This window comes from Ambystoma mexicanum, chromosome 4p, assembly GCF_040938575.1.
Source record: "Ambystoma mexicanum isolate Mex_15411 chromosome 4p, UKY_AmexF1_1, whole genome shotgun sequence".
NCBI classification, from domain to species: domain Eukaryota; kingdom Metazoa; phylum Chordata; class Amphibia; order Caudata; family Ambystomatidae; genus Ambystoma; species Ambystoma mexicanum.
This window is the reverse complement of record NC_090927.1, coordinates 462,483,184-462,509,444: the sequence shown is the minus strand read 5'-3', so window position 1 is coordinate 462,509,444 and position 26,261 is coordinate 462,483,184. Positions and strand designations below refer to the sequence as shown.

Here is a 26,261-nt window from a genome sequence, read left to right as displayed (position 1 = left end):
ACCCCTCCCAGTGAGAAAACATTATATTGTCCATATATAATGGTCTGATACTGGAAAAAATATCTTAACAGGAAAAGAAAACCACAAGGATAACTTGAAACAAAAAGTTGTAGCACAGACAATCCTTCATTAGAAAAGACAAAACGGACTAATCCAATACGATGTAAACGTCCCCTAGAAGAAAAACACCTAGCTTAGGTGGAACCCTAAAGCCAATGGACTTGAAGGCCCTGCGCACCAAGCATTGCCTATCCACTGTATTCACCCTTAAAGACATCTGGGCCTCATTACGCGGTAGGCGGTAAGGGATTACCGGCACCGGTAAGGGCACCGGTGGCAGTAATCCCTTACCACCCTATTCCGAGGTCCCTTAGCGGGTCCCTTCCTCAACGCCTGGTTATACCAGGCGTTGTGGGAGGGACCCGTTAAGGGACTTCGGAGCTAATAACGGGCCCGCTAATAGCGGGCCCGTTATTAGCTCCATCCCGATTCCCATTGAGCCCTATGGGGGCTCAGATGGGAATGGGGAATGGTTCCCGGAATGGGGACTTACCGGGTCCTCCAAGGTCGGAATGACCCGGTAAGTCCCTATTCCGGGAACACGGACCCGAAATGAGGTAAGAGGGTAGCCATAGCGCTAATAGCATCATGGTTACCTCCTACCGCGTAATGAGGCCCATCATGTCTTGTTGAGATAGTGGCAGTTAAATGCATTAATTGACATGTAATATTACCCTTTCTAAACAACTCCACCAGAAGCTACCTATCTCTACTGTAAGGGGAAACGGAACCGAAAAATTGAGCCACACACCTACTAACCCAGTGGTTGCAAGCTGAAAGGTACCCTGACTTATTAAAGGCTGCCCCGAAGAACTCGATGACACAGATCGAGTCCTGTGAAAGCCCACGGAAGCACCAGGAAGAGATGAAAATGTTCTAATAAATAAGATAGAGGAGTTCCTGAAGGACCTGCTCATAAGAGAAAAACTGTCGGGACAGAGATAGTCCAAGGGTGGAGAGGGACGATACTAGTAATATCCACCGTCAATTCCTACAGTGCTGGGAACCACCCCCGAGAAGGCCAACACTAGCTTTGTCGTCTGCTCGCGCAGCTGAACCAGAAACTCTTGCTATCATGGAAAAGGAGGAAAACATACCAAAAAGAAACCTACCAATCCCGAAGGAAACAGTCTGAAGGCAGTGCACTGGGATCCACATTCTAACTGAAGAGCCGAGGAATTTAGCATATAAGGCACAAGGGAAAGAGAACCACTAAATCGGAACCCAAAAGTACAAGATCTTGGCAAAGAGAGAGTCCTGTCTAACATTATGTTGCTCCTGTCCTGGAGATGTCTGGCATTGATCCTAGAGAAAGGCTCTTGACTGCAAGAGAATTTGCTAACAGCTCCAGAAGGCTGACATGCAGTTTCTTCACTAAAGTGGACCACCTCTGCCTGTGAAAACCTCCTATCCTGGCACCCGCAGCCCAGTCTGCTGGTATCTGACTCCGGAAAGACATCCGGAGAGGGAACGGAAAAAGAGCCGTGCCATTTGAGGCATTCATGAGCCTGAGCCACTGAAGGAGCTCCAATGTGAGCTCTGGAAACAGAAACCTAACTGTGAGAAAGACAGATTCTTGCAGAGATGTTTGGAACGATGACTCGGATGGAACTGACCATCTGCCCATCCAGGTAGCTATCTGTGGGAAAACCTCCCTTTCAAGGGGAGAAGATGGATTACTTCCTTACTAAGGAGAGTCTGTCATCCTGAAGGATAAAAGATGTGGAGCTTTAATCTCTTGTATTTATAACAAAACAACCCCATGATTGTAGAAGGGACACCGCTAACTCCACCAGATTCTAAAGAGACTGAGAACTGTAAGTTAAAACCAAGTATAACATCAAAGAGATATTATCCGAAATCCCTAGGACTTAAAGTGAGCCATCACCCTTTCCTTTAACTCTGTGAAGCATGGAAGAAAATGGCAAAACCAAAGGGAGGGACATTGGCAAGTGCGAGCTCCACAATGGAGCTGAATAAAAACTCTTGACAAAGAGGGGAAACAGGAACCATCCGGCGCTCATCTTTGGGGTCTAACTTGATCATACAATCCGCCAGGAGAAGGGAGTCAACGAGCAGATGAATCCCTTCCATTTTGAAGTGATGAAAGACTACAAATAGAAGTTAGGACTTGCAAGCTAATAACTGGTTAATAATACACCCCCCTTCAGGTAATGGGACCATAGCTATTGTGCTCAGAAAGCGAAAGCTGTGAAGGACGCTGGTACCACCTTTTCTTCAAAAAATGAGGTCAATCCTGCTTGACCTTATTGGACACTAGGGGAAGAGGCGAGAAAGAAAATCAAAATGACCCCCTTTTACTCGCTGCATTCCCTGAGGATCTGAGATGAACACCTCCCACTGCTGAAGAGAAACCTGGCTAGCCTGCCTCCTAAACTCGTGAGGAAAGAGAAAAAACCTCTAGCATATGAGACATTACTGGAGGCAATTTAGGGTTAGCAGCACCCTTACCGGTACGACCTCTCTAATGGAGCCACAACTCCTTCAAGGGTAAAGCTGGGTTTGTGCCCCTCGAGCAGAGGAGTAAATGTGCGCACCTCTTGATGGGCTTTGCCTGGAATGGGTAGAGCCCTGGAAGAAACCGCCAAAAGAGCGTGCTCTATTCCCCTGATGGGCAAAGATCTTAAACAGTAGACTTCCCTAATGACAATTTGGGATGGAGAGATATGAGAAGGAACTTATGCCATCCTGTGGAACTACAGGCGTTAGTGATCCCGAGCAGGCAAATCATTCACAAAATCCAGCCCCGCAGAACCTGTACAACAACAACAGGCAAACAGCCAATTCCAAGTCCGGGTGACCTGACCCAACACATCTAATAACTTTCCTTGACAACTCCTCAAGTACTTATCTACCCCCTTAACTTGGGGTCTGTCCCTTTGTTCGGGACCAAAAGAATACCATGGAGTGGTCTATTCCTTGAGAGAAGACCACCTTTTAAGAAAGAAGGATGAAAAAATGTAAACTCCCCCCAACAAGGAAAAACTGACCCTTTCTGTGGCGAAAAAATGGGGTCCAAGTTACTCTTGCGCCTTTCTGGAGGCTAATCCCAGACCGCTGCGCTATCAGAAGAAGAATTGGGGATTGCGGGAAGCAACTATCAGATCCAAGGAGGAACAGTCGGTACTTCTCCTACTCACTTTCCTGACTCCTTACCAATGGAGGGGAGCGGGTGGAAGGGGAGGACTGAGTTGTCCTGTACCTTTATTGGATACACTAATGCACCTACAGGGAGCTTGAACCAGGAAGAAGAAATCACTTAACGGGAAGGATGAAAGTCAGAGAACTCCTTTATAGGGCTATCAAATGCTCTGCAGTATTAATGGTAGGCTGTGCAGGGAAGGCCCTTTACAGGTCTAAAATAACCTTTTCCCCAACCTCTCACTTTTGTTAGAAGAAAATCAAATGTAATCTTTATCTGTATCTAATATAACCGCAAACCCAGCAGGTAAGGGTTAAAACTCTTTAAACACGGCTCATATTATCGCCGCAACAGAGAAAACAAAATGCACAAGCGCACATCCAAGCTGCTCACCCTAGCAGGGTGTGGCACCCGGCAGCACAGAAGGCGGTAACCTCGCACCAGCAGGCCTTGGAACGCCTATAGCAAGGCGAACTAGCTCTGCCAAAAATTCTCAGAGAAAATCATTGATGAGAAAGACCCCTCCCCCATGTGCACAACACCTGAAGCAAAGCTTTTGAAAAGCTTGCACATGGGCAGGGGTGGGCAGCCTAGTGAATTTGTTGAAGACAATCACAAAACATATCAAAATAGATATATCTATATATTGAAATATATAACAATACATAAAAATATTAAAATTAATTAAAATAAATTAAACTATATTAAAACCCCTACGCATGTCGGGTCTAACGCAAAAGCTTCTGACAGACGCGTGTAGGCCTGCAAAGGGGCAGGCCGACCAGCGCGGCAGCATTTACACAGAAATGTATCTCGGCAGAAAAGCCCACACGCGCTGGGTCTAAAGCGAAATCTTCTAGCAGGCCTACACGTATTGGGTTTGAAGAACCTATGAAGAAAGCTCTGTCGGAGCGGAGCTGAACTTGCCACAAAAACGAAAAACGCTAATAATAAAGCGGAAGCCTCACACGACCTCAACACTCCAATATAAAACAAACTTAATGATACCAAAGTGAAAGCAGTAAAGTGTTACTAAAAGTAAAACTCTACACTCTACACACTATAATATATAAAACACAATGTATTATGTCAATTACTAACTAGTATCTAAGGCACAACTAGAAGGAGTGACTTAGCTGTGGTGTCAGCAGCAAAGAAAGAGGAGTTGGGATTAGAGTCAAGGACATATATAGAGGAGGGTCCCTGCTTATTGGACATCTGCAGGGCATGACCTGTCCTCCATGTTGGATTGGTGAGCTCCCCTACATTGACTGTGAACTTTATTTAGTTCTGTTATTTAAACTTTTTTGTTTGTAAAAAAAATGTCTTTGCTGCTGTGGTTCAGAAGTAAAGATTGTAATGCATAATTTGAAGCCTCCTGTCATACCATAGAATTACATCCCCCTGCCCCCTTGTGGTGGATGCCCCACGCATATCCCTAACTGATTGGATGATGTTGAGCTGCTGGCTGCTGCAGGCACTGGCGGCCTCCAACTTGCCTGGTCCTGGTGTGCACAGTGCGGCTCAGCTCTCTCAGTCTCTCTAGTCTGTGCCCGCGACGTGGTAGCCAAAATCCCGCCCAGGGTCAGAGGCCCAAGGCAAATATCCTCTCTAGAGAGTCAGTCACGTGATGTGAGTGACGTCGACCTGGTCCTCGTGGTGGCACAGAATATGTGTGGGGCGGGCTGCAGCCGCTTTTTCATTGGCCCGCCCTGCTGTTGTTACTTCCTGCAAAGTTGAAAGCAACTTAATGAGAGTGAAATGTATGTTCGCTGTCACTGTGCCACACAGAAAGTGCCTGGGGCTCAGGCTCTCAGCCCAGCCCCACAGTGTTAATGTGTTAAGTAGTTTGAATTGCTTTGCACTTCAGAGCCAGTCAGACTCAGCGGGCAGGCCTGAGCGAGGACCGCACGGCGTCAGCCCCCCTGGAGTGGTGGCACGGACGCCGTCCTACCTCTACTTGATGATGCAATTATCTACATGTATCATCATTTATGATGCATGCATCATCATGCATGAAAATCATCAAAGCAAGGTAACAACAAGTGTTACCTTGCTTTGATGAATTATGCTGCAGTGCCTGCCCAGCCCTGCCCCTCAGTGCCACTTCCGCCGCCGGCCTGCTGTGAAGCGAGCTGCTCCCGGGCTGCGGTGGGTCCACCCGCAGCCCGCAGGCAGCGCAGCGGCACACACACTCTGACACTGCTGGTAGTGGCAGGTGCCGAGTGGCAACCATAGTCCCTGGAGGGATACACCATTTAATGCTGCGGGCTGGCCGCAGGCACCCTGTCTGACTGAGACTGTGGCAGGCAGGCAGTCATAGCCTCAGTCAAACAATTTAATAAAACATTTTTTTAAATGCCCTAGGGTCCTTAAGTCCAGTGGTAGAACGACTGTAAAGGCCAGTCTGGCCCTGAACATACTCCCGTTGGTTTGGTCATTAAAAGTGACATGTCACAATATGAAAAACTGTCTAAACTGGTTCCAATGTAAGCCAGTCTAGACCCATAAAAATACTTATCATGCTTAATTCATCATAGATGCTCAATTAATAAAAGTTTGTGCTACAGTAAAATATATACAGGCCGCTTCACCGAAACATCAGTCTTAGCAACATAACACTACTTATCATGATTTATTTTTTAAAGATGCAGATTAATAAATGTCATGCCACAGTAAGCAATGGCTAGACTGACTGCACCAAAATGCCAGTCGAGCCAGGGAATGACACACATGAACTTGGCTCCGCCGAGTAAAACATGCAAAGTCAATAAAGGATGTGGCAAAAATGCTCCAGTGATCCCCAGACTCCCAGGGCCTTACACACACAGTCACTCACCAGTCACTCACCCATACATCCCCTCTTGAATTCACGCTCACTGTATTCACCACACAGGCACACATCACACCCCATCCAGAACATTCAAAAACACACCATCACATTCATACTCATTCACCCACAAATCACTCACTCATACACCTTTTCTTACCTCCATTAATTGCATTCTCTGCACAGGCACACACCCATCCACACATTGCATTCTGTACACAGGCACACACCCACCGACCCACCCAGAACATTCAAAAATACCCATCACATCACTTCTCATTCACCCACCAGTCACATCACTTCTCATTTACCCACCAGTCACTCACACCTTCTCTTTCATTCACTCATTGCATTCACTACACAGGCACACAAACCCAGAACATTCGAAAACGCAACATCACATTCATACTCATTCACCCACCAGTCAGTCACTCATACACCTTTTCTTACCTCCACCCATTGCATTCTCTACAAAGGCAGACACCCATACCGTGCCACCCCCACACCCACCCAGAACTTTCAAAAACACACCATCACATTCATACTCATTCACCCACCAGTCACTCACTCAGACCTCTTACATCTTCTCACTGCATTCTCTACACATGCACACACCCACCCACCAGTCACTCACAACGTCTATTGCATCCACTCATTGCATTCTCTACACAGGCACACACCCAACACCCACCAACCCACCCAGAACATTCAAAAACATACATCACATCAAATCTCATTTGCCAACCAGTCACTCACCCGGCCCTCTTACATCTTCCCATTGCATTCTCTACACATGCACAAACCCACCCACTCATTGCATTCTCTACAAAGGCACACACACACCCACACAGAATATTCAAAAACACACATCACATCACTTCTCATTCACCAACCAGTCATTCACACCTTCTATTGCATCCACTCATTGCATTCTCTACACAGGCACACGCCCACCCACCAAGAACATTCAAAAACATACATCACATCAATTCTCATTCGCCCCCAGTCACTCCCACCTTCTCTTAAATCCACTCATTGCATTCTCTACAGAGGCACACACCCACCCAGAACATTCAAAAACACACATCACATCCCTTCATCTCAAAACTTATCAACGCCTCATTCGCAACAGGGTCTATACCAAGTAACCTAAAAGAATCCTGGGTACTCCCACTGCTTAAAAAACAGACCCTAGACCCAGCCATACCCGCGAATTACCGCCCAATCACTACCGTGCCATTCCTCCTAAAAATCATAGATAAAGTGGCATATTCACAAATACTGACACACCTAGAAACTAACCACCTGCTAGGAGCACGGCAGTCTGGCTTCCGTCCTCAGCACGCGACCGAAACAGCCCTCTTAGACCTAAAGGCACAAATCGACGAGCTGAGGGATCAAAGGAAACCAGCCTTACTCCTCCTTCTGGACCTATCAGCTGCATTCAACCTTGTTGACCACAAGATCCTTTGTAGGCATCTGGACATGGCTGCACACTTCTCTGAAGAAGCCAGAGCATGGATCCAATCCTTCCTCAATAAAAGGACCATGAGAGTGTTCTCCACCACAGCGGCAGCAGACTCCATCCCCATCACATGCAGCGTGCCCCAGGGATCTTGTGTTTCTCCCACACTCTACAACATCTTCACAAAGCCCCTTTTCGATGATCTGGACCTTCTTGGTATCACCTACACTAATTATGCAGATGATACTCAGATTCTCCTACCACTTACTGGTGATTACGACAAGGATTTGGCCTTGGTGAACAGGGTGTATCTCATCATCAAGGCATGGATGGCCACTCACGGACTATGTCTGAATGACGACAAAACTGAAATCATTATCCTTGGCACACCCTCTACCCTCAAAAAACGGAGTCCTAACTATTCCTCTTTTAACATTGATAACAATCAAATCACCACAGCTCACGCGGTCAAAACCCTGGGTTTCTACTTGGACTCTACCCTCTCTTTCAACAAGCAGGTCAACGCGATGGCTTCTGCCACCGCTTACACCTGTAAATTGATAAGAGCAGGCAAACCCTTCCTATCTAACAATAGCTGCATCACACTTGCTAGAGCTCTTGTTCTATCGAAGTTGGACTATTGCAACTCGCTCTACATTGGGGTCAACAAGGAAGTTATCAAAATAATTCAAATCTTGCAGAACAACGCGCTTAGAGCGGCATTAGGTATTCCCAGAAGAGTCCACATCACTGAATTTAGAAGAGCCAATAACTGGCTTTCAACTCATGAGAAAATCCAGCTAAAGGTAGCTTGACTTGTTCACAAATGTTTAAACAATGCCGCACCACGTTACCTTTCTACGAGATTCACAAGAATAAATCCAACAAGACTCACCAGATCCTCTAACTCCAACAACATTTCAACACCCAGATTAAAATTTTCCAGAGTTGGTGGCTGTAGCTTCCAGGTCAAAGCAGCCCAACTATGGAACTCCCTTCCATCCACCTTGTGGACAGATCAATCATACCCCACTTTCCGACATAACCTTACAAGATGGATCAAAGACGCGGACAAACAATACACTACTAACTGCCCCTATTCCGCATGTCCTTCCACTGTTTGTATTTTTGCACACACCTACCTCTGAGCATTTACTGCCTGTCTGAGTAGGACTGTAAATCCTTGTACCATTATTTTTGCCTTTGTATATATTTTTGTCTCCATATTTGCCCTTGTGTTCTGTAACTAAGCTGTAAGTTGTCATATGCAATGCGCCCGGTTACCCCTGGGTCTGGTGTGCAATACAAGTAATAAAACAAACAAACCCACCCACCATTCACATACATACATCTGACATACACTTGACACATGCAAAATACATATCATATTACAAAAACAACAAAAACCCTTTTTCTTGCAGCTTCGGTCCGTCCTTCAGGCCTCCTCAGCTCCTCTGTGCTGCTCACAAACAGGAACCAGGAAGCTGCAAGAGCTTCCTGGTTCCTGTATGTGAGCTGCAAGGAAACCAAGGGCGAAGGGGTTGGAGCTGAACATGGCATGTGACATGTGCCACATATCACGGTCAGCTCCAACTCCTAGTGAGTAGCTCCCCGGCCTAGCCTTTAGCCTAAAGGATGAGGACCTGGCAGGGGACCCACCAGACCTGCTGTGGCGGGGTCTCCCACAGTGCGTAGGATCGCCACACCAGGAGCTCCAGTTTTCTTTTTTTGCAAAAAAATATATATTTTTTGCGAAATGTTTCTTTTAATTTTTTTAAGTTGGGTTCGCAAGGTAGTCCCAGGGGTTGCAACTGTGGCCCCCAGGGGTCACAGTTGCCATCCCTGGCAACCCCCAAATGACATCCCTGTAAGTGAGAGGACTTTATAAGTGATGCGATTGTGTACAGGCAGCCAGTGCAGGGATTTTCTTGCCTGCGTCACATGGGTCTGTTTTGGCCAGCCCACACACAACTCTAGCAGCTCCGTTCGGTGCTATTTGTAAGAGTTTTATTTTGCCTTAGGAAGTGCCAACTAATAAACTGTTGCAATAGTGGAGTCTTGAGTTTATCGATGCCTTTGCCAGCGATTAAATATTTTTGAGGGACAGGTAAGGTTTGATTTGTCTAATTAGTTTCATAGTGTATGCACATCCAGCTTTGGTTTGTAAGACATGCTTTGTTATGGTGAGTCCAAGTATCCTCCCAGGGTCTTCCCTCTTGAGCTGACTTGTACAGTACAATTAGAGATTAAATTAAGCACTTTGAAACACATTGTGTATAGGGGCAATATTTTAAAGAAAACGATCATATCATATCATTAGAAATTGGCTATATCTGTCTTCCAATTTTGGGATTCTCTGTTAAGTACCCATAATCATAAGTTCTGTCTTGTTTTTGTTCAGGGCCAGAGAATTAGTGGTCACCCATTCCTGAATTATGCCACATACCTTGTTTATTTTTACTGTGTCCTCCTCATAATCTCCAGTTAGCTTCAGGACCACCTGGGCGTCGTCAGCATCATTGGTATAACCAATGGCGACTCTGTCCAGGAGGTCAAAGAATGAGCATGTATTGACATTGAACTATTTAGGGGAGAGCCATGTGCCTTAGGGAACACCACATGTTAGTGGCTCTGGAGGTGCCTAAAAGCCATCCGAGGCCACTCGGGCAGTTCGTGGGCCGAGGAAGGATGGAATACAGGTTGTGGAGTCAGTACAATTCACCAGTTTTCCCAACCTCTTGAGCAGCAATTTGTGATCTATCAGGTGAAACGCTGCTGAGAGGTCGAGGAGCATCAGCAGAGCTTTCGGATCATTGTCGACGATCTTTGCAAGATTGGCTCCCAAATCAAGCACTGCAGTTTCCATTGCATGTGAGGAACGCAAACCTGACTGCCGTACACTCAGCACATTGTGTGTGTCAATGTGTTTTTGTAGCTGCAGGTACTTCGCATATCTAATATCTTCAGTAGAAATGGGGCATTCGTGATAGGGCGGTAACCACCCGCATCCTCTGGATCAGCTGTCTACTTTTGAAGAATAGGAGTTATCCACACTTCTTTTAAGCAGGGGGGCACAATGGATATGATGAAAGAATAATTCACTGTATTAGAGATCAGAGGTGGTAGGCATTTAATAGATGCTTTATTATGCTAACCGAGCATATACCACCACTGAAACAGAAGGTTTCAGACCTTTTACAATGTATATCAATCTAGCCTCAGTGGCCACTTTCAGCCTAAATTCAGGGGGTGTGAGTGGGTGATTTGTCGGGGCATTATTAATACTTAAAATGTTAGAAGTGGAGCTGAATAAGTTCTGATGACCTGCCTGGATGGTAGATAGGTGGACCTTATTTAATTGGAGAATCCGCTTTGAATCATGGCACACCATATATTGCTTCAATGACCAACTGGGCCCATAGCTTTCTTTTCCCGAGTTCTCTTAGAATGCTGAAGAGTTCTCTTTGATCAGATTTTGCATTATTTATTCTATTTTCAAGGCTGTCTTTCTTAGCTTTAAGGATATAATTTTCATATCTGGCTGCCGCAGTTAGACAGGCTTCAAGATTAGCCTGACAAGGCTGTCTCCTCCAAAGCCTCTCACCTTGCCTCTTAATTTCCCTACTTTCAACAATGTCAGATGAGAACCAGGTTTTGCCTAAGGTTTCAGCCTTTGCTTTCTTGTTTGTCAAAGGCACTGAGGAATCAATCAAGCGCTAATAGTCTGGAACTGGCTGATTAAGATTTTAGCTCCCACGTGGGAGACCAATAACTTAATCGATAGCACGGGGCCTGCCAGAGGAGGATAAAAGAGAGGACGCCTCAGGGTCTTTGCTGATGTAGTCCTAAAGGTTAAAACCGCCTAAAATAATGGTGTAAGTGTTGATCATGGGGGCGTGCCCCTTGTTTTAAATAGTTTGTTGTTTTGAACAGGGTTCCTTGTCCCCCGATGAAAACAAACTATCTTGAAAAAGCGCAAGCTCTAGTACAGGGGTCGCAGGGCAGATGCCAGGGGTAGCAGCTGAGACCACAGGGGTCGCAGCTTCTACCCCTGGCGACTCCTAAAGGACGCCCCTGAGCAGGTGGCAACAGGGACGTAGTCCGTGGCCGCCTCATTGTCATTCCAACTGAAGGGTTATGGAGAGTTTGTACATGTGTTGTCATTCTTTACTCAAGCTTGTTTCTGTGCTGTCTTGGCAAGCAATGTACTTGCGCCCTCTCTTTCCACGCATGTGTCCTGCTCCCTGTCATTTCCTGCCTATGCTGCCTTTGCCCAGTCTCTGGGCAGGAAGTGAAAACATCACAGTATGAAAGTGTTACGTTTTCTCAGTACTTTGTTGTCAACGTGCAGGGATCAGCACTTAGAGTGCTGTGCCCCGCATAAATGACAGTACACATAGTGCACTGGCGTCAGTACGCACAGTGCGCTGGCCATGCGTATTGCAAGTGTCAATGCTCCTAACTGTGCTCTGTGCAGTGGTTTGCACTTACAGGGCCCAGGCAATCGTATACTTTGTATCCAATGTAGGTTGGTAATTAAATGCAGACTTCCAAATACATGTAATTATATACCTTTAAAATATGATTAACTCTTTTCTACTGTAATAATTCCATGTAATTCACAACCTCTGTTTCCAGGAGAGTTGTACTGCTCTGTCGACTGTTTTTAGTATAATCTGAGGTTTCTTTATTTGCCTCGTGTCTTCTACATCTGAACTGAACTAAATGTTTCACTGTAAAAGCACATGATCATTGATGCACATGATGCTGCAGGGGTTCATACATAATCTAATAACAAGATTTTAAAAACGTGCACCAGTCCTGATGGGTTCCTTTTAGAAGGCGCCCTCTCTTCCCACACCCCATTTTCAAAAAGCATAAGGGGTACACGTTGGGCCAAAAAGCAACTTTGTCCCGAAGAGGGATGCCTGAGGCAGTGGCCAGGGATATGGCTAAAAGCAGAGAATAATGAAGTGTTTCTAATAGCAATAGGGCCCTTGCATCTAATACACACACGCATACAAATAAAGGCCTCACCCAATTTCAATCTGCCAGCGGTCACTTGCACGCCTCTCAACCTCCTGGGTCTCCAAAGAGGGTGAAGTCAATGCTTTTGGAATTTTCGGACGATGATGAAGATGTGCCGGAAATGGAATTCCACTGAAGTATTTGAAAAGCTGGGGGCTTTTTGGAAGGATGAAAAGGATCCCAAAGTAAAAGACTCCAGACAAGTGAAGATGGGTTGAGGTATGGAAAAAGAACTTGGGTTCATGAAAAATGTGTTTCAAAATGGCTCAGAGTAGTTACTGGGTTTAGAAGATATAGATACCCTCCATCGAACAGGAGTGATGCAAGCGTCTCATATGCACTGCTCTGTAGTGGCGCACAGGTGATAACCCTAGTTACAGGGGTAGAGGGTCACAATCACAGTGCCCTGCTTCTCCTATTTCCAAGGGCTATGCACAGGGATCCCTGTGTGCAGTCAGTATGCACACCATCTTGGCGTCCTGGGGGGTATTAGCATAAGTGACCAAAAAAATGTGACCTAAAAAAATGTGATCGAATTTATTTGAGCTTTTTTTCCAATCAAACGTAATTAAATATATATATATATATATATATATATATATATATGGGTGGGTAAGGGTAGTACCCATATATATTGGGGTTTGCCGCACTTAGAAACCTCTGGGTATTAAGCGTGTTATAAATAACCTATCATATCATAGATTAGGTTGAGGGGAAGTTGGGGGATTATGGGGGGTCTCCCGAAAAAAAGGTCAAATAAATTTGGTCAAAGGTGATTAGGTGAAATGTTTTAGGTCAAATAGACCCAACCCGTCCCAGGGATCAGCACTCAAAGTTCCCCTTTGCAGGGTCGGTGCACCTGGGAGAGCAGCGAGACGCTGCATATTAACGTCAGTAACAGGCAGCAGCAACGTGCGAAGAGATGCAGGGGGCAATATCCCGACCGGCCCATCTCCATCTAGCCCCAGCATTCAGATAAAGTGATCTGCTCATTTTTTCAGAAGACTCACACTTTCCACGTGAGCATTTCTTTGAGGAACTAAACATCCTGGAGCTGTCCCACACCCTTTCTCAGTGTGATCATTGCTACACACAGACCTGCAAGCCAGAATGGAGGTGTGGGGGTTTGTGATGGACGAACAGTGCCTTGTCTGCTGGTTTAGCCAAGGGCCAGGAGCTACCTGCAGGAGTAAGAGGTTGGGGGGTGGGGGGGCAGAGGTGGAAAACAGAAGTAAATGGCCAAAGGAAGACATAATAAATGAGCAAGGCAGGAATTGGCTTCAGAGTGGCTTCATATCTTCTGGACACTACAGGGGTTTCCCTGGAATATCATTGTATTCACCCAGCCAGAATGCACTGATCTGTTACATGAAATCCCAGGACTGAAGAAGACGTGCTTAGGTGACATGGAGTCACAATGCCAAACGATGCTGTTTACTATGAAGTAAAGAAAAAATAAGTATTGAAAAAACCTTATTGTTCCACATTATGTTTGTTTCTGCTTTTTAACTTTTAGGCAAAGGGGCCAGGAGTTAGAAAAATAGGAGGGTAATGGTTTAGAGCTTAAGGGGGCAACTGCCTTTGTTTGGTGTTGTATGCGTCCAAGAGCACTCTTCTGTGAATTTTACTCACTGTGGAAAAAATCTTATATGCAAAGGTAGAAACCAAACATTATTATTATTATTTTTTTTGATTTAGCTGTTATAAACAACTTTTCAATATACAAATTCATAAATTTTAAATTACATTAAACCCAAAAAATAAACAGTTCATTTTGCAACGTACAGACTCAAGCAGCCAAAATCTTATTTCAATTTTAACAACAACAAAATCATGTATAGACATAGTACGGTATGAACGTAATACAGATTATCAAAATAAACAGATGTTAAAACAACAAACAGTAAACTAACGTTACATTCAATTAATTCATAAAACTAGATTTTTTTAGTAGATAGCTAAACCATCAATTATGACTGCTTTCAACGCTGCTTGAGACTTTAACTTCTTCTCATGTATCATTATCCCAATTCAAGGACAGTAAGAAATTAGTTAGTGCTATCTGAGCAAAATAATTATTAGAGCACAATAAAAAGGACCATCGCATATCTTGGTCAACAGTTTCTAAAATTGAAATCACTTTTGAGAAGTGCATTGATCTTAGGGCAGTTAATTGTACGCAATAGCAAACTAGATGTTCAAGAGATTCAATCGTATTAGGATCCATACAGAATCTACAAGATATAAGTTCTTGAGGTCTCAAGTTGCGTCTTGCTTGGACTTGATAGGTAGGCCATAAGTCAAGTCGTGCCCTCAAAAGACCTGCTCTTAATTTTACCGATGGAAATTTTAAAAGATAAGCCTCAGGGCTTTTTACTGCTTTAGGCCAGAACCGAAACTTACATGGTTGGCGATACTTTTGACTTTTTTCTAGGGTGGTAATCCAGTCTAATTGATATAACGTTTTTTTGGACTTCTCTGGCTTAGTTATTAACATAAGGATTGATATGTTTGCGATTGCTAGAGATTCCAAACAAAAATCGATCCATAGTTTTACAAAAGTCTTGTCAGATGATAACATATAATCAGCAATTATCGAAAGTGTGTTTGCTTTTTGATTTGCCATTAGGTATTTACGGAAAAGCATACAACAACGCCAAGTATAGACAGCATGCATGGAAATAAGACCTAATTCATAGCGGAGCCAGGGACCAGGCACACAATGAGGCAAATTGAGCACTGCCCGTCAATATTTTGCTTCAGATTTATCAAAATTTAGATTTTTTACAATTCAAAAGTGTTTCCGCCCCATATAAAATTGAAGGTATTACTTTCATGGTCCAGAAGATTATTGCTGGTTTAATGGTAAATTTCCCAAATTTATGTAATATTATTTTAGTCTGTGAGATGGCTGTAATCAACGTTGCCTCCATGCGCTCAACCTGACTACATGGTTTAATAGAACCATCAAAGTCAATGCCCAGATAAGTATAAATTGTCATAATTTCTAATGGTGTATTATTTATTGACCACTTTAGCTTGTATTTATGGAGACGATTTGCATGGTAGACTACGATCTGTTTTTTTTGGTGTTAACTACCAATTGATTCTCCGATAAATACAAGTCGAACGCATCAATGAGGTTCTGTATGCCCTTTGGTGTTTTTGAAATAAGAACTATGTCGTCTGCATAATTCAGATTAGTGATTTTTTTATCCTTTTAGAACTGGGGCATCGGAAGGTATCTGCAGAAAGACCGTGCTTAGGTCGTGTATGAAATAATTGAAAATTGCTGCAGCTAGTAGACAGCCTTGGTTTAGACCTCGTGCTGTCTGAATTGGTACGGACAGCAAACCCTCCAAAGTAAGTCTGACACGAATCGATGTTGCAGCATGAAACGCATGAATAATATCATGGAGATCTGTAGGGCAGGTGTCTCTTGATAGTTTCGCCATTAGTAAGGGAAGGGAGACAGAATCAAATGCGGCATGTAAGTCAATGAACGCAAAGTAAACTGATTGTTTATGAGATTGACTAAGAGCTTTTATTGCATTAAGAGTTAATAGATTGACACAGGTGCCTAGGCCCGCAACAAAACCTGTTTGATGCCGATCTTGCTTACCACTAGATTCTGTCCATTGATTCAGCCAATACTAATTTTGCAAAAAGTTTTCCTGGAGCGTCCAGCAAAGAAATCGGACGGTAATTTCGGGGGTTAGAGCGGTCACCCTTCTTATGAATTGGGACTATTACAGAGCATAGCCATGAAGCTGGCAGTTTGCGATGGACCATCATTTGTAAGAAGATTGCATTAAGATTCTTGGCCCAAAGCCTTGGATTTTCTTTCAAAATGGCATTATGGAGACCATCGGGGCCAGCAGCTCGTGATGAGCTTAGCTTTTGGATCAACTCTTCGAGTAAGGAGGGTGAGCAGTGGATGTTCCAGGAGGTGGAAGATTGAAACTTATAGGGTCAAAGATTGGGTCTCTGTATAAATCAGAGAAGTGTGATATCCAGGCGTCCTCTGTTACGGCTCCAGTTTGTACATGGGCTTGAGACGAAATTGAGTTATAGTTAAGAAGACGCCATATTTCCGCCGAATTATTAGACCAAATCGAAGAAAGCATAGCTTCACCATCTTGCTGGAAAATCCACGCTCGACGCCCACGAATCCAGTTCCAATATTTGTATTTAGCTGATTTCAATGCGATATTGATGTTCGCATTATTTGTCACAAGGATTTGTCTCTTTTCCTTACGATATTCATCCTTGCGTATTTTAATTGCGCGGTCGAACAAATGCTTATGAATTTTTACATTTGAATTTGGCACAATGGTATTCCGAAATGGTTCTAAAAAGTCAGTATACTCGATCAATTTATATGAGTTATTTGACTTATGTATGGCATGTGAGAACTTCATTAGGTTTCCATGTGACCATTTTAGACGGTTTTTGGTATTATTAACCATTAGATGTTGAGTGAGCCATTGTCTGATAGAGGGAGCAGATGACCAGTTAAGCTGTAGTGAGAGAAGGTGGTGATCACTTACTGACTGCGGGATTATCTCGAACAAAACAACTCTATTAAACATCGATTGTTCAACATACATATAGTCGATGATACTTTGACTAGTGTTGCGCTGCCATGTGGGATTCAGTGGTATGTCTCTTTCCACTGAGCCATTTACCACTCACATATTACGATCAGTCATGAGACAGGACCAGGTGGAAGAGGCCTTCGTCTTGTTTTTGTTAAGAGAGGATAGACAATCCATGTTTAAGTCGCCCACTATGATGGTTTCAGTGATACCAGTTGTTACTGATATGAGGTCTAGGAGCCCCGTTAACCCCTCAAAAAAGTCCACGTCGGATAGCCCTACCGGGTTACGGTAGATATTAATAAGAGCTATTATGTGGTTGTTACAAGTAATTTTCACAAGTTGCATGAAGATGTTAACATACATCCATGCTTCAATTTTAAATCCAAATTTCTTGTTAGCAGCCACCATTAAACCTGACGAAGGCCGACCACGAAATCCCATCTTTGCAGGTAATAGTATAACATCAAAATTGTCCCAGGTGGGAGGTTCCAGATATCAAGTCTCTTGGAGAGCGATTATGGCATATTCAGCCAATGGTTTCAAAGAAATATGCAGATGGGCATGACCACAGGTATTCCAGGAGGCTATCTTAATAACATGGGGCTGTAATGTAGTTAATGGTTAAGTCCTGGGAGCCTGCATGTCATCACGGGAGTTAAAGTAAATTTGGGAATGTTGATCAGAGGGGGCATCCTCACGTTTTGCTATACGATCTGGGTCTTGGGCCAGTAAAAATCCCATATCAAATAGGGTCATTTTGGCCAGCCATATTGTGTTTAAGACTATTTCTGAGGGGATCCATAATCTTACAATCGCTGTGGAGGCATCAGTGAGGTATTCAACTTGGGCGATGTCATGTGATGTTAAATCCTCTAATTCAAAGACATCGCTAAAAATATTCAATACACTTTGTCGGTTTAAGTTGAATTTGGGATAAGGACCCTCACGGCATTTTAGAATTAGCGTGTGACAGGCTGAGGCACAAGGAATGGAATGACGGGAATGCTTGATGTTAGAATTTTTCAGCTCATGGTTGCTGGAAGGGATGTTATTTCTTTCCAGATTGTATTTTGGGTTTACTGACATCGGACAAGGAGCTTGTTTAGATACATTCAGACCTCCATTATTTGATGGATTCAATGGAGTTGCTTGTTGGACCACCGGAGAGGTCCAGGATACTGATTTCGGTTGGATGTCAGAGGCTGATTTCTTTAATTGTTCATTCTGGGACAGACCACGATCATCCATATAAGAGTCTAATGCCTTACGCATTTCCCTCAGGATAAGGGATCTTTGCGATTAAATTTCATTATTATTGGGCGTTGGTAACAGCTTGTCTGAAGATGGGGCCAGTGCCTTAGTTGGGATCGTGTCATGATTTTTATCAATGTCACCAGTTTCAAGCACCTCAACCAATGCATCCAACGGGTCATGGACCGCAGGAGCTACAAGAGGGACCTGTCCAACAGGATTCAGTAATACATTAACTGGAATGATTGGAGAAGTCTTTAAGGCATCTGCAGCCACAGAACAGGTTGTAGTGATTTTTTTAAAGAAAGCATTTAAGGAAGCTTTTGTCACACGTGCAGCAGGCATGTTCTTAGTTTTTTTTTGAGTGGATGCTCTTGCAATCTTCTTAGGTTTCGGAGGGATTGCAGTAGCATTACCAGGTGTCGGAGCAATGACATTCAAGATAGGTAATACATTATCCAGCATGGGATCAGGTACAATTGAATCCTGCACACTCAACCACGAATTATTTGTTGTAGTTGGTTGTGCAAGAGGCAATTTTGTAGGACTTGATGTGATTATATGAGAGATAATGGGCACCACAGGATGAGGGGTAAGAGTAACAAGGCTTGGATCCAAGGCCATCTGATTGCTAGTTGGATCGCTACATAGCTTGCCATTACTTGGGTGAAAAGCGGCTTGAGGAGCCAGTTTCACTTTTTGTGTCCATAACAGTAAGTCGTCCAACTTAGATTCCTGTTTTGTTATTTTTGTATCCAATGCTTCAAAGAGTTTAAACAGAGATAATAAGGTGGTATTGATTGCTGCCAGTGTAGTTTGTAACAGCAGCGACTGAGTTTCAGCAGAATCACCTTGTGGTCGCGTCATAGGGCGACGCGGTGTGGGATGCACATATGAGATTGCAGACAAGGAGTGAACTGATAACGGAGGCTCAGAATTTTGAGGAGAATTTTGAGAGTTTTGAGAATTGCGAATCAATATTGGGGAGTCACACTGGCTCGCGTAGAGAGAGACCTCTTGATTGTCAGGGGCTTCTGGAGTGTAATCGGTAGACATGGTGGATTGAATAGTGCGTTCAACCACTACAGGAAGGATATGACAGGGCGAGTTTAGCATTGTATTATCAGAGAGTTCTCGTGGTGACGTTAAACCCGCTACAGTTCTAGTAAGGGGCCGCTGTATTAGTAGACCATGGTTATTATTTGGCTTAGGTGGCTGGAAAACTTGTACTTTTAGCTGGGCACCTTGTTTAGGGGTTGACAAGCACATAGGGTTAAATACTGTTGTACTGGGGCCCCTTGGTGTACTAGGGCATGATGTCAACACAAAAGACTTATGAGAAAATATTTTTTTTTGCGGGTTATTTTGGTTACCATCAAAGCTATTGCAAACATTTACCATTGGAGGCATGTCGGTTTTCAATGAGTAAAGCCGACCACGTTTAAACATTTCAAATAAACAGATTTCACTAAATAGTACAGCAGCACACTCTAAACTGTTTTTACAAGAAACACTTCAACTGGAGCCTTATTAGGCACTTACTTATGAATAAAGATAAAAAATAGGCCACCTCCACAGTCAATGCGGCAAAGCGGGTAAGCGGTAATCTAACCGGTACTCGCCCATGTGGGCACGCGCTCTGCGAGTGCGCGAACAATTTGTATTGCAAGGGAGTTCTCAACACAGCCAATCGCCGTGGGAAGTGTGCGGTGCTGAGGAAGCTCAGCCAGAAAAAAAAAAACAATTCTGGCGCCACAAACGCCAATGCAATGGCTGACACTGACACTTCGCAGGGAAAACGTCCAAAAACCAAAGTCCAGCACAGGAGCAGGAGCAGCAGGCAGTGCGGGTAAGCGGTACTCGCCCGTGTGTTAATAAAACCAACAGTTTTGGCTCGTGTGTGGTGAAAATGTTTTGTTTTTTGCTTTTGTGGATGCCATGTCCATGCACCCTCACGATGTGCCCAATGTTAGGACTGCATGTTAGGTTGCCACGCATGTTCAAATACTCGCAATGCATTAAAGGTATTTTCATCATAAGTAAAACCTGTCATTGCCAGGTGCTCGCACAACATGCCTGCTTTTGCCATCAGACAGCAGCAGAACTCACTAGGCATTTCAATATGTTGGCCTTGTACGTGCCTCATATAATAATAATGATAATTTGGGGATTTTTATAGTGCTACATGTAGATGGACCACGTGTAAGATCTGCAATAATTGTCCCGGGAGGATAGCTCAGCGGCAACGTGCTTGCTTTGGAAACAAGTCTACACGAAGCAGCACAGGTTCGTTCCCTGGGTCCGCGCTTAGAAACCTGCAAGTTATAAATACGCAACTAAGAGACATATTCCTGTAACAGCGCCTCGATGCCCCCGCGGTGTGTGAGCGCTTCAAAAATAAAATAAAAAATACCCAGTGTTATTATCCCCTGATGGTATTTCGTTCTTTGCCTGCAGAAGGATTATGGGCTTAGTCCTCCCAACCGGGGTTTCATACTTGTCGCATGGCGTTGCCCCTCCTTGTATATGAGCTGCCCATCCGGCTTGCAACTTATGCCCAGTTACTTACACCATAAGGCATGCCTCACACCATGAGGGATCTATTGCCATTGCAAGCCTCACACCATGAGGGATCTATTGCCATTGCATGCCTAAGTAGTCATGACATTTTCTAGATATGGCCATGCTGTACTCGGGTACTCTCACAATATGAAAGATTCTATTGTTTTTGTATTGTGACAATGGTTTAAACAAGTAAAACGTACACACAATGGATGCATAATATAGTCAGATAAGATTCTATATATGTGTTCACTTATTTTGAATTAGATTAAGATTATTAAACTTTACCCATATAGTTCAAATTGTGCCATTATATGCTCATGTTCTCAGAGCATTTGGCAGGTACTGTTATAGGTGGTGCTATGTACTGACATCATATGGCATGACAGGACCACCAATAGCCTACCTACTTCTGTTGCCTTCCCCACTAGCGCTTTGACGCAGTTTCGAGGCACTGTTTGTAGCCTAACCATACTTAATATAGCTAGGAACTGGCCCCTTAGCCCCCCTTCCTTAGCCCCCCTTTCCATCACAGCCCTCTTCCATTCTTACCTTGCAACAATTGGAAAGGCATCTGGGCACTGTGCCGTGTTCACCAACCAAAGATAGCGATTGGTTGTTGCCACACTTTCAACTGAGAGTAAAATTGTGGGAAACATTACGCAGTGCTCTTCATTAAGATAATAATTAACAGAAACATCGGATCATGAAAAAAAATCCTATTTTTAAAATGATTGCATAGGGTGTGATCTGCCCATTAATTCTGAGTCCAAGTCAACGAAACGTTAACTAAATTGCAATGGGGGTGAGGGGTGTGCAGTGCGGGGTAGCACTCCAGTTTTCGACCTTGGAGCAATACTGTCTAGAAACAGCGCCGGGTGCCCACTACCTGGATGTGCCCATCTGCGTTCAGTACACACAGCACCGCAGTGCTTTCCTTATCTGGAGTAGGTACTTACAGTAGTGGCCCCGCCGGTGTGCTGCTCCTGGCCGCAGGGCGTGCAGCGGGGCCCGAGCGCCCAGCCCGGTGGCACCGCCTCCCGCGCAGCTCTGCCCGTTAGGGCGCCAGTCTGGGCGCCGCCGGCCGCGGTGCCTTCCAGCTGCAGGCTGGGGATGAGCAGCGGGCTGGAGCCCGGGGCCTCGGCGCATGGGAAGGGGCTCCGGCGGTCGAGATCCGCCCAGTGGCGCCCGTCCACATCCTCGCAGTCGGCCAGCGCCTTGTCCAGCTCCCCGTCCGTGTCGCCCTCATCCTGGTCCTGGAAGGTGGACGAGTGTGGGGAGCCCATGCGGGGGAGAGCGGAGCCCGGCGGCCGCACGTCCCTGCTGGGCAGAGGCTCTTCCTCGGGGGCGCGGCAGGGGTCGCTGCTCCCCGAACTGGAGCTGCTTCGCCTCTGGGTAACGCCGGGGATAAGCCCACGTCTGCCCCTGGCTGCGCTGCCGCCGCTGCCCATGCCGCGCGCCTCTGTGCTGGGGCTGAGCCCCCTTCACCGCCACACTGGCATCGCGAGGCGCACGGCTCAGAGCCTGGCGCGGCTTCCCGAGGCAGGGGCGGCGAGCTGCACGTGTACACGCTGGAGCCCGGGCAGAGAGGGAGGGCCCTGTCATGGGATCCGGGAAGATAGCGCGCAGGGGACACAGCCGAAATCCGCCCCAGGAAACAAATGCGCGTCCCCCTCCAGCCATTATACGGGGACTGGTGCCTTTACCTGTGCGCTCTTAGTGCCTTGCCCCCACTGACGGCAGCGCTCTGCGAGGAACTCATCGTTTTCAGCCTGAATGTATCCCTTTGCTTTCTGTCTCCCCATCGGATGGCTATAGCGGTCAATTAGCTCACTCTACTGCGTGCTCAGGTAGAGTCGGTGACCTGAATATGCAGGGGACAAAGCACAGGGAGCTCGAACCAACCAAGAGGCTTGTAGAGGGTTTGTTTGTTTATTCCTTTGTATTGCGCACTAGACCCAGAGGTATCAGGGTGCACAGGTTACAAGGAAGTTCTCAGCTTAGTTACACAATAGATGAATTATACATTTTGGATACATATATATTGGGCAGACAAAGTAAACATATCACAAGGATTATATACATTACAATTATATACATATGGTAGCCGCTCAGGAGGAGTGGTTCTAGATTGTAGATGCAGCTGGCGGAGTTGGGCCTCCGTGGCCGTACCACGTTAGGACAGGGTGTCGCAGTTATGGTGGTGCCACAGAGTTTACAATGAGCTTTGTAAGTTAAACATGAAAAAAATCCAATGGATGCCAAGTCCCCCTGTGTGTACAAGACAATTTTCAAACACATTTTCATGATGGCTTTGTCTACAAATATGCACTTATTCTTCCAGTATACCATAGATCACACCACACTCTGGGCCGGCCTAGATTAGCACGCTTGCGCATAGCCGCAACATCCCACACTAGGCCCCTGTGCCCTGCATGTTGTAGTGCTTCGTTTCCACTTCCACTTGATTTGTCCCCTGCATTTGCCTCCAGCAACAGGTACCCCATTGCCTTGCCCTGCACCCCACACCCCTTGAAATAACAGACTCTCAATGTGGGTGGACAGGCTGCAGTTGCTTTATTAAGCAGGAGGTATCTTACAGGTGTAGTGTTCCATTTTTGGTAATGCAGTGTCAGGATTCTGCTCTGAGCTGAAAGCCCTTACACTTTCTAACCTGGCGGAGCAACATCCGATTTTGTGCAGAGCTGAACGCCCTTACACTTTACTAACTTTCAAACCCTCCCCAGTTCAGTCAACAGCTTTTCAGGTAGCCACTTACACTGTATTACCTTTCCCAGGTGCAGGATCGTGAAGCAGCTCTTTACCCCTGTCGCCTGACCCCCTCCCATGGTCCCCTGGTGGCCAGGTGTCCTGCGCTCTTCACCTTTTCCTTCACCCCAACCGCTTGGTACCCCGACCCCCAGTTTCCATGTCCTTACCTGATTCCTTGCCCCAGAGTTCTGGAACTCTCTCGTCTCCTAACCCACTCCCTTGGTGCCTTAACCTCTACCTCTTTTTTCCGGTCTCTTGGCCTCCTACCCCGTTCCCTGTTGCTTGCGTGACTTACCCTCTTACATGCCCCATTTTGGTTTCTTGTCCTCATTCATTCCCTGTTGCACTTGCCCCCTTCCCACTTCCCCCGGTGAATTCTCCTCTTTCCCCCGGTATTGGTTGCTGGCTCCCCCCCACTCTGACGTGGTTGCATCCTCTCCCTCTGTCCCCGGGCCACTTATCCTCTCCTATGTTTCCGTGCGTTCCCACGTCTCTGGACCTCTCTCCCGTCCCTTGGTTTCCTTCCTGTTTGTCTCCTCCTGTCACCCTTGGTTTCCCTGCTCTCCCCACTCTCCTCTCCCTTTGCTCGACCCATGGTAACAAACCACTAGCCCTCTACTAACTCCCCAAGTTGCTGCGCCGCTTCTTAGTACCTTTGGCCCCCTACTCCTTTCCCCGACTAACTGGATTCCCCTGCGTCCTGTTTCCTTGTTGCCTGCCAGCCACTCCCGCCTGTTGCCTTATCACAGACATTTTTTGATCTTTGCACTTTTCCATCTCCCCTTCAACCCCCTCACCTCCCTCCCCCACTTTCCCGTGGCCTGCAGAGATACTTAGCTGCTGACAATATTGGTCACTGCACAGTCCCTTGTGGTTTCTGGCAGGGCTACCAGCCTGGAAGCACCACCCCAGGATATACGCATGAACGCGCTTCTGCAGGGGTATGCCGCACACTTGCACTAGGAGAAAGATATAAATATGTGTTTTAATGCATTATACAGAACACTTTCTGAGAAAAATTGGTTAAAAGGCCTGAGCGTTTGTAATTGTTTTGTAGGGTGACACCAATCTAAAAATCCAATACATGCAAGTCACCAACAGTGCACAGGAACATTAATGCTTTAATTAATATAATGCTTTGCTATTAAAAATGCAATGCCACGATGAAAACATGTCCAACTGGCTGCACAATGTAGATCAGTCTGCACACGTAATAACATATTACAGCAAAGCATGCCAGGCCACATTTAGACATATCTAGACTGGTTGCACCAAAATGCCAGTCGAAGCAATAACACTTATCATGGTTATTTTATCACAGATGCCCAGAAAAATATACAATGCTGCAGTAAGAAACGGCTAGACTGACAGCACACAAATACCATTCTAGCCAGGTAATTACACTTAGCAGGACTGCTTTATCAGAGATGCCCAGTTAAAAAAAAGTCAAGCCAAACTAAGAAATTACTAGACTGGCTGCACCAAAATGCCTCTCTAGCCACTAATACCACATAGCAAGCATGCTTAGCCTGGACATGGATGACTATTATGATTTATTGCACAATCCCCATCCTACCCTACCCCCAAGCCCCCACACATCCCCTTTCCCTCCCACTCCCTGCCCCAACCCCCAAAATCAGCTTCTCAGCCCAGAAATACCTCCACATCCCTTTTCCTTGTCCCAGTGCTTACGTATGAGGCTCCCTGTCTCATAGGTAAGTACTGGGATGAGGAAGAGTGAGATTAGGAGCCATGGAGATTACAGGTAACTAAGCCAGGCATTACCTCCATGTCCCTCTACCTCATCCCAGTACTTGTGTAACCTCATCCCAAGACTTGTGTATGAGTCAAAGTGCCTCATACACAAATACTGGGACGAGGAACAACAGGGCTGTGAGTAATGAAGATTACCAATAAGTAACCAAGGGATTAAACACAAGTAGTGGCACAACACCATTGAGCTGGCTGGGCTTCAGCCCTCAACCCCCCCCCCACTTCCTCCCTTGACATTTTGGGCTATGTTGTCTCGACCTGGCTGACCTATAGAGCCGTTACCGGACAGAACAGGACACAGATGTTAAACAGCACCTGGGTTTCGCTGTTAACAAAGGCCCAGCAATTAATAACGTAAAGCATTTCACTGTTAGTACCTGCATTTAAATGCATAATTCTTTAGGCAATTGACATTTTGATGTGGGTTTGTACTTGCATGCCAGGGAAGTGATTGGAAGGGTAGAGAAGGGACAGGAGACCGCTTATTCTCACAGCAGTCCATAAGTGGGTGCTTGCAGACTTAAAAGAGAAAGTTAACTGCTTGTAACATTGAAGCTGCACTAGAATAGTCTCATTAGAATGCATAAAGAAGTTAGATGCCCCACACAAATAAGTTTGCCCCTCCCCCACCGCCCGTGAAGTTAGCACCTCTTCCAACATTTGAAGGGTTAGCACCCCCCGCCCCGGTGAAATTTAGTTTTGTTGTGCCCCTGAAAACAAGAACACACACCATTCAACATACACACACGCACACCC

At 45.5% G+C, this 26,261-nt stretch overlaps 1 protein-coding gene across 1 annotated transcript in view; it reads right to left on the bottom strand.

The window, feature by feature from the left end:
- Positions 1 to 22,646, bottom strand: part of LOC138453292 (uncharacterized) — a 150,054-nt gene extending 127,408 nt beyond the window's left edge. The window contains exon 1 of the mRNA XM_069605985.1: positions 21,920 to 22,646. Coding sequence (XP_069462086.1) covers positions 21,920 to 22,411 — 492 coding nt within the window. The 5' untranslated portion in view covers positions 22,412 to 22,646. The remainder of the gene's footprint in view (positions 1 to 21,919) is intronic.
- Positions 22,647 to 26,261: the final 3,615 nt, after the last annotated feature.